We start from the raw sequence: 15731 nt of genomic DNA, 5'->3' as shown, positions 1-15731 counted from the left end.
GGCAGAGGGGCTGGAAGTGTGTGCATGTGCACAGGCTTTGAGTTTTAAAAATGTCTGAGTGAGTCCAGGAAGAGGGAAGAGGCAGAGGGGCTGGAAGAGTGTGTGCTGTACACAGGCTGTGAATTTTAAAAACGTCTGAGTGAATCCAGGAGGAGGGAAGAGGTAGAGGGATTGGAAGAGTGTGTGTAATGTGGTCAGTAATGTTGAAGACCGGCAAGGACAGCCATATTTCCTCTGTAAGTAGCTGTTTTATTGTTTTGTCTACTTATTTTATTCTTACTTAAGTAATAAGTGCACAAAATAATAAATTTCCTTTTTTTATATCTTCTTTTTGTAGGTCATTCTTTGGGGCAAATAATTCAGTGACATCGACTTGGCCACTCACACCTGGTCACATGACTGCCAAGCTACTCCCACCCAGTCACATAACTGCCAAACCACTCCCACTCAGTCACATGACTGTCAAGCCACTCCCACCCAGTCTAATGACCACCAACCCACTCCCAGAAAACAGGCCACACCTACAGAATAGGTTCTAAAAAAAATTGAAACCCACCACTGGCCCACAGGTATAGCAATCACATCTCTTTAATGCTCACGGTACCATTTCATCATCTATGAAGCTGAGGGCCCTTGCATGCCCACTGCACGCAAACCTAGGTCTTGAGGGATGACCCAAAGAAAGCAAGTGATTGTCTCTATGGTTCAACAGCTGAAGAATGAATTCCTCTTGTGGGTTCTGCTACCCAGGAGAGCCTAAACCCCCTTTAATAGGGTTCTTCCAGTTTCCTTCCTTGCTACCAATTTCATTGGTTCCCCCCTTTCTTATGTTACCATGGTGACCTCAACAAAGACCTTGCTAGGACCCTGGGACAGAGATGCAAGCAATGGGACTTGCATCACAAAGCCTCTAGTGCATCCCCTGCAAGTGGCTATAGCAGCCGTAACATGTGAGTTAAAGGGCAGGGGATAAAAGGAACACTTTATTTGGGAAAAGCACAAATCCAGAGGTTATTTGGTATTTTGGGTCCTATGGCAAAGAATGGGGAGGGGAAGGAAGATTCCATATGAACTCTTTTTTTTAACAGATTTTATTTCTATTACTATAACAAGATGAGTATGTGGAGATTGTGACTTAAATAAAAAGATGTATCAGAGAGTCTGCCTTTGCAATAATTATGTGAAGGTAATCCTTGTTTTTCACTCACTACCTACAGGAAATAAAAATGGGAGACAGCTTAGTTCAGCAGTTATCAGATTGCAGCCTAAAGAGATTTTTGAATATGTTTAGTTACAGTGATTATGCTGTACATTTTGCAGTTGTCAACTTATTGGTTTACTCTGGCATTTTAAAGCATGTGTAAGATGCGTCTGGTATTGTTAGGGTTCCCGAAGCAATAGCTGGAAAATAATTACTGAAAATTCATGGAGTATATCTGGGATTGCCAGTGTTTCTACGCAAAGTCAAATATATTGTATCTTACCATGTAGTAAGAACTTTATAGCACTTTACAATTTTATTATAGCGCACATGGTCAGGCAGCCTTTTGGCTTAAGCAACTACACTTTTGCAGGTAGGGTTGAAAGGTGAATGGGTTGGGGTTAAAATGGTGGGAGAGAAGTTGGCAAGGCTAGAATTTGAAAGCTGATTAGGTCCAGCAAACAATCAAAATTTAAACATATTTCGTAGCAGAAATCCTAGGAAATCCTGCCTCAGTTTTCACAAATTTTCTGTTATATTTTGGTTTCCTTTCTAGCTTCTGAGAAAAAAACAAAAAGTGTGGCTGTTAAAGAGGTTGCACTTTATTCACCCCTGTCATAAATGTATAAGTTAACAGGCACAGGAACAGAGAGAATTATGAGATAATAATGCAGACAGCATGTTGGAATGTAATAAATAGTGAAGTCAGAAGGATTTCAAATGCAGATAGAGGTAGATGATAGATAGATAGATAGATAGATAGATAGATAGATAGATAGATAGATAGATGGATGGATGGATGGATGGCTGGATGGATGGATGGATGGATGGATGGATGGATGGTAGGTAGGTAGGTAGGTAGGTAGATAGATAGATAGATAGATAGATAGATAGATAGATAGATAGATAGATAGATAGATAGAGAGGGACAGGCAGGCAGACAGGCAGACAGAGAGACAGCATTCACAGTGCCTATTTATAAAACATTCTAGGCAACATACTGACATTGGTAAGAACATTAAGATATTTTGTTCTCATTGTTCACTTCACTAGCATTATCTGTTGATAACTGCTTCTATGAGTTCTTGTCAGCTTGTCCTGACATCAATGATAACATTTGCCCATCTTATTCCTTGACAGCTTCTTTTCTGATAGCCTTCGGTTGTTCCAGGTTATGGGATCTTAACCAATGACTCTTGGTTTTTATTACACGGCCCAAACATTTAATTTTTATTTTTATTCTTAATGTTTCCAATGGTTTTACTTACACTAGTCATGAATTGTGAGTGTGGTCCAAATATTCTTAACAATTTTCTCCAGCACCACAATTCAGAAGCTTCCATTTTTCTTCTTTCAGGTTTTCAAATACACAAGATTTCACAGCTATTTCAACTAGAAAAATCATTGCCTTAACTGTACCTTGTGTGAATATGTGAATGTGATATCTCTGCAGTTTAAATGTCTCATAATAGATGTCTTTTTTTTTTCATAGCTACTGACAGACTCTGTGGATTTTTGAACTTAGAAACATAACATCTTTTGCTCCTTCATCTGTTTGTATTGGTGTTGCCTGTAGATACAACATTAGCTTGTTATTTTAATTCTAAATAGCCCTGTTTTTGAACATTGTTTTTCACATTTAGTAAGGGATTCTTTGGGTTTTCCTCTCTTTACATTATCAAAGCAGTATCATCAACATATCTGAGCTGGTTGATAAAGTATGTCTTTCAGCAGTTTGAAGTCCAGTTCCATTACTTATCGGCTAGTGCTTATCAATATATATATTCTGCATATACATTTTTAAAGACATCAATATAGAACTGTAGCACACTCCTTTCCCAATTTTGAATCATTTTGTTGCTTTCTGTTTTCTTCTAAATATTGGTTCCTCGACAACATTTTATTTAATAGTCATTGAAGGTAGCCAAATATCCTGATGTTTTTAAGAGCTAGTAAAAGGTTTTTGTACGTTTGTCAATATATAATATCGCTATCCCTATTTTTGTTAATTTTATAAACAAAAAAATGCCTCAGAGCACTGTTGCCTGTTCTGTTTCCCTTCAGATGTTAACAATTTAATTCCAGGATATCTATCTTTTCTGAATCTATCTTATATATTTGCAAATCTCATTCTATGTATTACTAGATCTTTATTGCAAAACCTTGAACTTTTTAATTAGTGGGAAATATTGTTAAACCTCTTAAGAAATTTCAGCTCATCTATTGGCGGAACAGTTGGACTAGAAGACCTCCAATGTCCACCTTGTGATTCTATGATTCTATGTTTTTCAGTGAAATTAATTCCCTGAAATTAATTCACAATTATACTGGTAGAATTTTTCAGCCCACTCTAGGAAACGTGAGAAAGAAATATATGTCAATAATATTAAAATTGGGAATGGGTCATGTGAATTTTTTAAAAAAGGAATCCATAATCAGAAAATCGGCAGCTACCTACGAATGTTCAGATAACCTTCTTGCAAAGCTTACATTAAGGCAGTATTCTGATTTTTTGTTTGACTTTCCTGGATTTCTTCCCAACAATGATGCAAACGGAGAGTATAGTATTTAATTAATTAATTTAGTTTTAATAGCTGCCCATCTCAACTAAGGGACTCTGAGTGGCAAACAGTTTTAAAACAATTACAAACAGTCAAGATAAATAGATGCAGCTGCCAAGAAAATTATCATCACAATTGTCAATAAAGGCAAGAAATAGGATTTTTAACACATTTTGGGACTTTAGGCCCAGCTACATAATCACATTTTAAAAACCTTACAAAAGGCCAACAGGGCTGGGGCCATCCTTCTCTGAAGGAAAGATGTTGCAAAGGCCGGTGGCTACTCCAGAAAAGGTATGTCTTTCAGTCCCTTTCAACTGACATTCTTTCGATGATGGGACCTGCACCATGCTCAACCCGGATTGGATAATAATCTAAAACAGTCAAGGGGCACTTGGTTGAAGAAGGTCGGAATACCTGGATTGATAGTAAAGTCATACATTCCATGGTTCTTTTTTATCCAAGGGAAAGGAGAGCAAATTCTCCTTGGAAGGCTGAAGAACAACTTCAAACAGAAGAAGATGGAGATGATACTAACAAGCATGGCATACAGTGGGAAGAAAACAAGAAACCCTACATAACCAGGGTCAGCATGATGTTTTACCCTGGTGCTGGAATCCGAAGTGATGAAAACGTCTCTGCTACTTATTCGCAGTCCAAAATCTTTAAACAGAGGTAAGCATTGTCCACATACCGATTCTTTCAGAACATTCATGGAACTAATCAGTAACATGGTTTCTAATCAGTGATAATGAAATCAGAAATCTTTTGGCACCAGCAAGCTCATCTTATCATCATCCGTGTAGGTTCACACATTGCACCTAAGCTGTGTCATACTTTGTTGAGTACTTTGTTGGATAATGTTATATCACACTCAGACAGAAACTGGTTTACCATCTACAGAGGCCAGATTCGCACAGTAACCCATGTTCCAAAACTAAACCATGTTACAACCTGGCTAGGGCTATCAACTCTGGGCTGCAAAGATCTGGAGCACCATTATTGAGCATTTGGATTTTTTGCAGCGTATATCCGTTAGCCGAAAGTACAGAATAGTTGATGGACTATGGAGTGGGATTGGTTGGACCCAGAGCAATGCAAGTGGATATTTGTTTCGGATATGGAATAAGCTTTAGCTTATCTCACTAGAGAAACATATTCCTTCCTCTGGGTAAGCAAAAGTCCTTGGAATTGCTGGTAAAGGTTTATTTTATAGTTTGTATAAAAGTTATAGGATCTTACCTGTCATTTTAAAAAGAAGAACATATTATGCCATTTTTGCTCAAAAGGGAGAGCCGAGGTGCCGCAGTGGTTAAATGCAGCCGAGGTGGTGCAGTGGTTAAATGCAGCACTGCAGGCTACTTCAGCTGGCTCCAGTTCTGCAGTTCGGCTGTTCAAATCTCACCGGCTCAGGGTTGACTCAGCCTTCCATCCTTCCGAGGTGGGTAAAATGAGGACCCGGATTGTTGTTGGGGGGAATATGCTGACTCTGTAAACCGCTTAGAGAGGGCTGAAAGCCCTATGAAGCAGTATATAAGTCTAACTGCTATTGCTATTGTGGACCTTAATTTCTTTCCTTTGTTGAGGGCTAAATTGAGAAAAAAAAGTTTGTTCTTCTAAAGGAGGGCTGCAACAGAATAGGGCTGGAAAACTTCAGATGACCAGCAGAGGGCTCAATCTTTCCCGTCTGTGCTGCTAGAGTCCAAAGGCCCAGGGGGGCTAGGACTGAAAAATATGTGTACCATTGTAGCAACAATCTCTCTACTAAGCTTTAAGCCGTGTAGAGAGGTGGTTCAGCTCTTAGTTCGGTATTGCTACCTTACCCAGCGGTCGCCATGGGGAGGCGTCTGAACCGTGCAACTATGTCTTCCTTAAGAGAGTCATAGTTACTCCCGCCTGACCAGCAGAGGGCTCAATCTTTCTGTATTGCTCTTCTGCCATCTACAGACTGCCCAGATTTTGGTTGTCCTTGATCTGGTTGTCCTAAGGAAATAATCAAATTCTTCCCTTTTTAATCCCCTCTCTCTCACACACACTCCCGCTATGTCTTTTGATCCAGCAGCCAAAGTTGCATACCTTCTATTCCATTATTCTTTTTTTCCATGGCAACCAAAATATATCAAGACAAAACATAATCACCAGATGGGAAATTGATGAGATCATGGTGAAGGAATGGGAGACAGGTGGAGACAGGTAGAGGAAGTGTAGAGTCTTGAGGTGCCCAGAAACTGTAGAACTACTGCTTGTTGGAGCTCCAGAAGCTGACCCTGGTGGGAGGTTGGAGGAAAGAGAAATAGCAGGCTGTTTCTCTTAGAGCGCTAAGAATAGCCGGCAAGCTATAATTAACCCAACATAAGGGAGGCCAGGAAAAAAGTCTTGATGCACGTACAGGAACATACACAGAAAAGATATGGATATACATATATATACATATACACATACACACATGCTAATTGGGAAGAGACATGGCCAACAATAAGAGTTCACCATGCCAACATGGAATTAGGGGTGCAGCCCCCCCCCCAAAAAAAATTAAGCTGTCTAGCCTGCTTAATGAGACGAAACACTACCAACTTATCCAGCCCTGCCTGATTTTTACCTCAGAAGATCAGAAACTTGCATAAACTTGAAATAACTTGTGTGATTGGGCTTGTGTGATTCAAATAGCCTCAGACAAATCTTTGGCCCGATTAAGTGGCAGCACCAGATAGACATGTGAATGTGTGCACTCTTGCTAATCAGGCTGGTTGATTAGTGGTGTTGTGTGAATTGTGCCGAGCACAGGTTTATATCCAGCTTCCTGCTTAACAGAAGTCTTTCTGATTCTTGAAGATCATGTTTCCTCAGAGATAGTGTCTCTGGACTGCAAGAGTACCTGGGTCTGGCCTGAAACTGGTGGTTGTCTGAATCAGGCCAGCTCTTCTTCTAAGCCTTCCTGTATGGATCTAGTGGTTGCAAAGAGGAAAAAAGAGTCCCCTGGGACTGTACTTGTAGGGACTGAGGGTACCTGGTGATCAAGCTGAATCTAAAAGGGTGGAAGGAGAGACGTAGAATCAGACCTGAGTAGTATTGGGATAGGAGGAATGTACTAGATAGGATAGGGAACCCCAAGGCTGTTGTCTAGTTTAATGAGAAGAAGGACTAGGGGAGACATGATAGCAGTGTTCCAATATCTCAGGGGTTGCTACAAAGAAGAGGGAGTCAAACTATTCTCCAAGGCACCTGAGGGCAGGACAATAAGCAATGTGTGGAAACTAATCAAGGAGAGAAGCAACTTAGAACTGAGGAGAAATTTTCTGACAGTTAGAACAATTAATCAGTGGAACAGCTTGCCTCCAGAAGTTGCGAATGCCCCAACACTGGAAGTCTTTAAGAAGATGTTGGATAGCCATTTGTCTGAAACGGTATAGGGTTTCCTGCCTAGGCAGGGGGTTGGACTAGAAGACCGCCAAGGTCCCTTCCAACTCTGTTATTCTGTATTCTCTTATTTAGGCTTGAGAATAAAAGATCCCATGAAAAGGCAACAGCAAGCCATTTCTATAATGTTGCCAAAAAGATTGGCAGGGAATCTATGTTTTTGTGTGCCCAGAACTAATTGCTACTTTAAGCTGCAGCATTTAGTTTAATTTTGTTTAACTTTTGCTTCAAAATGTTTTATACTGTAGATCATTTTGGGAACACAGTTGTTGGGGGTAGTTTTTTATGTCAAATAAATTCTAAAAATCCTCAGAATCCAAAAATTTGAGAGGTAAACTGAGGTTTCCAGATCCATTGGGAACACTGAGATCGAATTTATAGAGTTACTTCTTTCTTGCATTTACTGTATTTGCCTCTCTTTCCCCCAAAAAGCTCAAGGCGCTGTGGTTTCACTTCTCTTTTTATTCTCAGAAACAAACCAGTGAGTGGCTTAAAGTCACCAAATGTGTTTGTGGCAGAGATGGATTCCTACCAGTTCGCACCAGTTTGGTAGAACCGGTTCGTCAAATCTACTGAACTGGTTAGAAGAGGTTCCACCAGTGGACCTGGAATGCACGCCACACCTACAGAAGAGGTTCCAAAAATTTTTGAAACCCACCACTGGTTTGTGGGGACTTGAATTACAAGGATTCAATCCTTTGTTTTTTACTCTGCAAAATGTATTGCAATGACAATTGAATCTTAGTAAAGATTCAGGACAGGCAAATTTATTAGAAAGATAAAATAGTGTCCCATGGAAAAAAGAAAGAAAATGCAGTATGATAAACCATTCAGGTAGCCTACCAAAATTGTCCTGGATTGTCTGTTTCCAGGTAAATCCGGGGGGTACTTGGTCTGTCTATTTTATGACCATTTTCCTGCAAGAGATAAAACAGGGCAGGAAATAAGAGCTGCCTTGCGAAGTTTCCACCTGATGCTAGGGAACAGTAACTTAGTTCGCATAGCAATAATAAACTTGTCTTTTTGGCTGGCTGATTTCAGAGAGCAGGTGAAAAACTAGCATAACTGAATATTTCTTTCCTTCCCTCCTCTGGTTATAAAAGACCTGCAAAAAAAAAAGCTCTCTCAGTATTGAAAATAAATCAGGCTAGAATTCACACTGTACCATTTAATTTCCATTTGGAGGAAAGTATGCATTAGCCATACCCTCAAACATTCTGGACTAGAGATGATGCAGGGAAAATGGCCATAGGCTTCAGGCAATGAACTGTCATTTGGTAAAATTGGCCATAAATGTTTAAAGATGGTGGAGAATGGCACACCTAAACTATGCTGGATATGACGGTGTTCTCTTGTCCTGGATTTTGTAATATAATAAATCTTTCCTGGGGCATCAGGATGTTTTGAATTAGCCTTGCCACTAGCATCTACTCAGAGAAAGAATATCCCCCCCAATCTGCAAGAAGAACCTGTGGTTTATGAACAAGGAGGAATGTCCCTTCATGCTTACTTCCAATTATTTGATGCAGCAATACCCTATTATGTATTTTGATTCTGACAAGTGAATAGCTATCCTATTCCTAAGCCAAAGAGCTCCTCCTTGAGGATGGCAGCATGATAACTTACTATGTAAGTATCAGAGGTGGTATTCAGCAGGTTCTGAACAGTTCTGGAGAACCAGTAGCAGAAATTTTGAGTAGTTTGGAGAACCAGTAAATACCACCTCTGACTGGCCGCGCCCCCATCTATTATTTGCCTCCCGAGTCCCAGCTGATTGGGAGGGAATGGAGATTTTACAGTATCCTTCCCCTGCCACGCCCACCAAGCTATGCCCACCAAGCCATGCCATATCCACCAAGCCACGCCCACAGAGCCGGTAGTAAAAAAAATTGAATTCCATCAGTGGTAAGCATAGTGCACAAAATTGTCTGCTATAATGTCTTGCCTGTCAATGACTTCTTCAGCTTCAACCACAATAATAGAACAGATACAAACTTAATGTAAACCGTGCCAAACTTCATTGCAGAAAATACGACTTCAGCAATAGAGTGATCAATGCTTGGACTGCTCTACCTGACTCCGTTGTTACATCCTCAAACACTCACAGCTTCAATTTTAAACTGTCTACCCTGGACCTCTCCCCATTCTTAAGAGGTCTGTAAAGGGGGCGTGCATAAGCATACCAGCGTGCCTACAGTCCCTGTCTTAGTGTCCCCATTTATCTGTATTTACTTCCTTTGTTCATGTTTATGTTCATGCCTATACTTGTTATCTTCTACATGTTTGACAAACAAACAAACAAATAACCATTGGGTTTTCTTTCCTTAACAGTGGATCCAATTTTCAGCTTCAGGATTGCAAATTGTGGGACAACTATCGTTCACTGCTCCTTTTGCTGCATCAGAAGGATCTCGAAATCCAAGGATTGAAAAGTGCTGCCCAAAAGTATCCAGATGACCGACTGAGTTACATTTTACAGGAAATTGTGAAGTCAAAACACAGAGGACTGGGGAAGAAGTGAGTTACAGAAAGTTGAGCTTTCCTAAAACCTGGACTTGATCCAGCCCCAAAACACAGAAAACTTGTCTTGCAGAATTACAGGTCATCCTTGGCTTACGATCACAGTTGATCCCAAAATTTCTGTTGCTAAGCAAGGCAATTATAAAGTGGGTTTTGCACTATTTTATGACCTTTTTTGGCCACAATTGTTAAGTGAATTGCTGCAGATGTTAAGGGAATCATGCAGTTGTTAAGTGAATTTGGCTTCTCTCATTGACTTGTTAGAAGCCAGCTGGGAAGGCTACAAATGATGATGTCCCAGGATAGTGCAATGATCATAAATGCCAGTTGCCAAGAGCCCAAATTTTGATCACATGACTATGGGATGCGGCATCATCATAAGGTCATGCGTGTGAAAACGATCATAAGTAACTTTTTTCCACTGCTGTTGTAACTCCAAATGGCCACTAAATAAATGGTTGTAAGTTGAGGACTACTTGTATAGATTACCAGAAATCCATGTCACTGTCATTATCAAGGGCAGTAGTGATGGGGGTGGGAATTACAGAGTGGTGATCGTGTAAGGCTGGGCCCAGGGGAAGTGACACTGTGTCATAGAACACTGCTTGGGTTATTTGGATCTGCACCCTAAGTCAACAGGGGGGAGCAGGGCTGGCCTCTGTGCCTTGTGAACTTTCTCCCTATAGAAGTTGTCCAAGAGTAAAACAATGCTTACATAGCTTATATCTGGCTGCTCTCATTTAATTTTGTTTCACATAGTAATCACCTTGATATCTTGCCGGGGTGCGGGGGACTTCCATGGGTGCAGTCCAGAGGTGGGTTCCAACCAATTCGGTCCGGTTCAGCCAAACTGACAGTTCAGCCAGCCTGGGTTGCAGAACCAGCAGCGACCCAGGCTGGCCATGCCCCCTAGTCACTGCTGTCGCCATCTTTTTGGGGAGTTCTGCGCATTCACAGAACAATTTCCATTGAATTGTGCATGCACGTACAGCACGTGTTTTGCATGCATCCAGCATGCAAAACACACCCGCGAGAGAACTAGCAGTAACGTCAGCCAGAACCCACCCCTGGTGCAGTCACCTCTTCACAACTGGTCCTAACAATTGATATTAGAAACATGCAAGCTTGGGAATTGAATATATCTGGAGGACATGTTTGGAGATGGCTGCACTAGGTGAATCAGAAGAATAACTGCTGGAGAAAAAGCCTTCCTTAAAATTCCTAATTATTCCTACTCAGTACTCAGTAGAAATAATTAGATGTAGAAAGTATGTCCAGCTCAGACGAATATGTCCCATTTGTTAGGATTTTGATAAATGTTTGACCCACTGTTACAAATGGGTGAGAAACAGTTATGTTTCTGCTACAGAGCACTTTAGCTTTCTATACGGTTGTCATTTCATATGACTGTTTACAAAAGCAATGAGGATGCTATTTGCAGGAAAAAAACCCATTTCATTCATATATACCGTGTGTCTATGTATCCATCCATCCTATAATATATTTATATTTATATATTTATATTTGGGCAAATTGAACAATTGTGATGCATGCAACAATAGAAAGTACATTGAAAGAAAAGATTTCTAATTTTCAAACAGCAAATATGTAAATATTTTTTTATCTATTGCCTAATACATTGATTCTGGAAAATGATTTTGTAAAATATTCTGGCTTGGCCTTCTAGTACGATTAATCTGCTTGCCTTTCTCAAATACCACTGAAGACTTGGTTCTAAGTTGTATATTTTAGATCTGGCAGCTAAGTAAGATTTTATGCAGCCTTGGGGCTACAGCATATTGCAAAAAATCCTGCAAGAAATGACATAACCAGTGCTTGAACAAGGTTTCCGAACCTCTCAGAAAGCCTTATTTTTTACTAATGTGACATACTCATCGGTATTCAATTTTAATTCCCCCCCCATCATTATGGGCCACAAGTAACTGTTTAGCATATAATTGTTATTCGAAGCTTTCACCATTCTAAACAAAAGAACACAAATGACATCTCAAATAGATACAAGCTGATCACTGTTGGCCATCAAGCAAGCATGATTAATGGATGTAGTTACCACAGACACCGACTGTTGTACCACAACAGTATACGGTTAAAGTGGAGAGTTGCTCCTGTTAATAGTATAAGACAGTGTTTTTCAACCTGTGCCGTGGCACACTAGTGTGCCGTGACATAGTGTAAGGTGTGCCGTGGGAAAATTACTTTATATATAGTCAATATAGGCACAGTTAAAATTTTTTAACATTTTCTAATGGTGGTGTGCCTCGTGATTTTTTTCATGAAAAAAGTGTGCCTTTGCACAAAAAAGGTTAAGAACTGGTATAACACTGGTATAAGAAACCAGCTGGCTGAAGAGTTATTTGTTTTCTTTCTTTGAAAGAATACACAAATAGATGTTATCTACTAGAAGAACTGCACATCTTCCACAGTATAATTTTTTTTTGTGAGATATGGAGTTCCTTTTGGATGAGATGTAGCTGTTGAAGAGATACTACAAATGTATGTGGGGTATACCTGTGCACTGTATTTATTTCCACCAACATTTGCGTTGTGTCAAAATCTGCTCTGAGTCTAGACATAATCTTGAAGACTTTCTCTTGAAAGAGTACAGGCATGAGGGAGAAGAAACCTTCATGACAGAAGGCAGGAGGGTGATGAAAACTGTTCTGTACAAAACAACGTGGCAGAAGAGGAAAAACAGAGATATTGTTAATGTATATACATTTTTAAAAATGCTCCACATTTTCTAGGGGTACAATTTGTACCAGCCTGTTGTGGTCCTGTGTCTGCTGTCATTGTCCACCGAGCCTCAGAAAATGGTTGCCAGCTTATATGTAACAAAATTCACAGCAGCTCCTCTCTGTCGGATAGGCTTTCCCTAGCAAAACAGTGGATTTAATTTGCATTCTGTTTCTTTTGCTAATACCCTGTTTCCCCGAAAATAAGACCTCCCCAGATAATAAGCCCAATTGGGCTTTTAAGAGCATGCGCTAAAATAAATCCTCCCCCCAAAATAAGCCCTTCTTGAAAATATTGCAACACAGCAGCAGCCATGAGGTGACCACGCTCGTTGCCTCCTGCACCTCAAAAATAATAAGACCTCCCCGAAAATAAGGCCAAGTGCTTATTTCAGGGCTCAAAAGAAAATAAGACCCTGTATTATTTTCAGGGAAACACAGTATATTTCTTTTGCTTTAAAAATGGGAATCTCTTCCCTTTGTATATAATTCAGGAAAATAAGTCTGGCCCTGTCAAATATAGCTTGAGCTAGAGAGAATCCTTTATTATTTATAAAGGATGATTTATTATTATGCTCATTCGGAGATTTGGAAATAGCTTTAATGAAGTTTGAAGTGACGTTGTTCTAGCAGTAAACCCCACTGAATTTGTTTCTGAAGCAGTAGTGCCTTCATTGATGTAATGGTGATAATTACAGCTTTGTCCTTTTTAAACAAAGCATCTTTATTTTCAGGCTCCCATCAGGTGTTCAGAGCAGTTGTCTAAACCTAGGCATAATACATTTTCAATTTTACTCACTAAAATTCCAGAATTTATTCCAGAAGAAGGAGAAATTCTCCAACACGTTCGCAAGAGCAGAGCTTCCCTTTATTTAGAAAATAATGTAGGATCAACCTGCAACTAATGGCTTCTCCCTATTACTTCTGAGAATTTGAACTTCAGATGAGATACGTTATATAGGTCTATAAATCAGTGCTGCTTATGAACTAGGCAAAGTTTATTCCTATAAATAAACCACAAAATTTGTAGTCCCACTATATCTAGGCTATACAAAAGTGTAATGAAGCAGTGAGATCCCAGAATGCTTATATGTTACTGGGATAAAGGAAATATTGAGTGTAAAGAAGCTAGTTCCTACCTTCTTGAAAGCTACTATTTGCTTACAGTGTTTTTATTTATGTTGCCTCTTCTGAATTTGGCTTGCCAGAGTTTCTTGAAGTGTTATTCCCACAACAATTTTGTGAGATATCTTGGCCTAACGGATTGCATAGAATAGAAAGTTACCAGTTGATCTCAGTTATGGAACTGGGACTTAAACCTGACTTTCTCCAGCCTAAATCCAATGCCTTAACATTTACATTGGCACTCAATTGCTAATCCTAATTCGCAATGTATATTTTTAGTGATTTCAATTCTTGGTTGCGCTTTGGACTTTCATTGTCTTTAGATTGATACTTCTGGTGTAAAGGGCAATCAAACTGGGTCTATTTCCCCCGCCCTTTGTCACTCCAGTAGATCTCCTGGATTCTGTACAACAGGATTTCTCAATCTCAGCAACTTTAAAATGTGTGAACTTCAACTCCCAGAATTCCCCAGCGGTCTTAAAGTTGTTAAGATGGAGGAACCCTGCTCTGGGGGGGGGGGCACAATTTCATGGCATGTTTTTCAGAGAAAAGCAACGAGGATGGTTTACCCCCTAATTTAACCCATAAAAAAGCTGTGCCAGATCCAAAAGGACCCTTTGCAGGATCAAACGTGGAGTTCAACACAATGTTTGCACCTATTTTAGTGACACAAATCAGGAGCTGTGGAAACTTCTATTTAATCCTGGGTGATGCGGGCTATGGCACTGACTTCGCCATTGGTCGTTCTCTATCCTCTAATACTCAGTCAAGGTTTTTTTTAAAATAATGGAATCTCCGCAGTATCTCCGCATGGGTTACACAAACTCTTGTGGTTTCCCATCCCCCAGTCGCTTCACAGGCATACAATTCATATGCATGATTCTTGAGAACGTTGGGCTTCACCCAAGGAAGCTAGAAGGAAATGATTCAAGGACATATGTCTATGATGACGTAGGTCTATGGAGATTCTTTGATGAATTAGCTTTATTACAGATGTTAGCAAAGCTGTAACTAGAGCAGACAAACAGGAAAGGCCAAAGCTTCAACAGACATGTGGATATGGATAAGAGAGCTCTTCCGCACTGTAGCCTTCAAGTCCCTACCTCCTCTGCATCAACAGGTGACAATGAAGCTTGCTTAATCCTGTCTCCATTTTGGCCACAGTGAAGGCAAAGCCTTCTGGTTGAACTCCTGTTAGCACAAACCTTGATTGATGGATTCTCCTGCTGCTCTTCGCCCTCCCAACAACAGCAGGAAAGCAATAGATTGCTTTACCTTCTGGAGGCAGGTCCCCTAACTACTTACTGGTGAGATAAACATACACTGTTTTACAGTTCTCCTTGTCCAGTGGAATAGAAGAGAAAATTGGGAAGAACTCTTGTTTGTTTCAGGCAGCTAAAACAACAACAACAGTGGCCACCAAAACAAATGGCCTTTGTTCCATGCTAAGTCTGTTGAAAAAATAAATAAACAAACAAAAAGATGCCCAGCTTTTCTCTTCTACTCAACCAGTGGGGAATGAGTTCAAGGTCTAGCTAGCTTTACATGGCAAACAGTATGAGATAGCTGTCAAAAGGAGAGAGTGCGTGTCCCTAACATAACAGACACCAGCCAATGGGAATGAAGGGATTTGTGCAAGACGAAGGAAGCCCATCAGGCTTGTACCAGCAGGAAGTCGGGGAAGGGGAAAGAAATTTTTTGATGTGGAGCAAGAAAACTTTTGTAGTTGGCCTTCTTAACAGTCTCAGGACAGGCTGAGGCTTGAGGGAGAGGGGCGGTCTAGTAACATGAAATAAAATAAATTAAAAATGTATTTTGTATGAAATATGTATATAAATATTAAAAAATCAAAAAATCATCCACTTCTGCTACCTAAAGCTATAGGTGGCCTATCTCTGTGCAAACAGGAAGTATAGATCAGCCCATAATTAGTCCAGCATTTAAATCTTATGTTTCATTTCCCCCATAATGGATTAAAAACCAATTATTTCTTCACCAGAAGCAACATCTCTGGATTATTAGTATAGTGCAGGGGTGTCAAACTCAATTTCATTGAGGACCGCATCAAGGTTGTGTTTGACCTCAGGGGGTAGGGGGGCGTGGCCACTTTGACGTCATTCGTATTGGAGGTGCCTGTGGTGGCCCAAGCGCTCT

At 40.2% G+C, this 15731-nt stretch overlaps 1 protein-coding gene across 1 annotated transcript in view; it reads left to right on the top strand.

The window, feature by feature from the left end:
* Positions 1–1531: 1531 nt before the first annotated feature.
* Positions 1532–15731, top strand: part of LMNTD2 (lamin tail domain containing 2) — a 48167-nt gene continuing 33967 nt past the window's right edge. Inside the window, 4 exon segments of the mRNA XM_032212679.1 lie at positions 1532–1574; positions 2255–2372; positions 4228–4437; positions 9511–9696. Coding sequence (XP_032068570.1) covers positions 1532–1574; positions 2255–2372; positions 4228–4437; positions 9511–9696 — 557 coding nt within the window.

The sequence above is a fragment of the Thamnophis elegans genome, chromosome 1, assembly GCF_009769535.1.
Source record: "Thamnophis elegans isolate rThaEle1 chromosome 1, rThaEle1.pri, whole genome shotgun sequence".
Lineage (NCBI taxonomy): Eukaryota > Metazoa > Chordata > Lepidosauria > Squamata > Colubridae > Thamnophis > Thamnophis elegans.
This window is presented reverse-complemented; position numbering and strand designations above follow the sequence as displayed.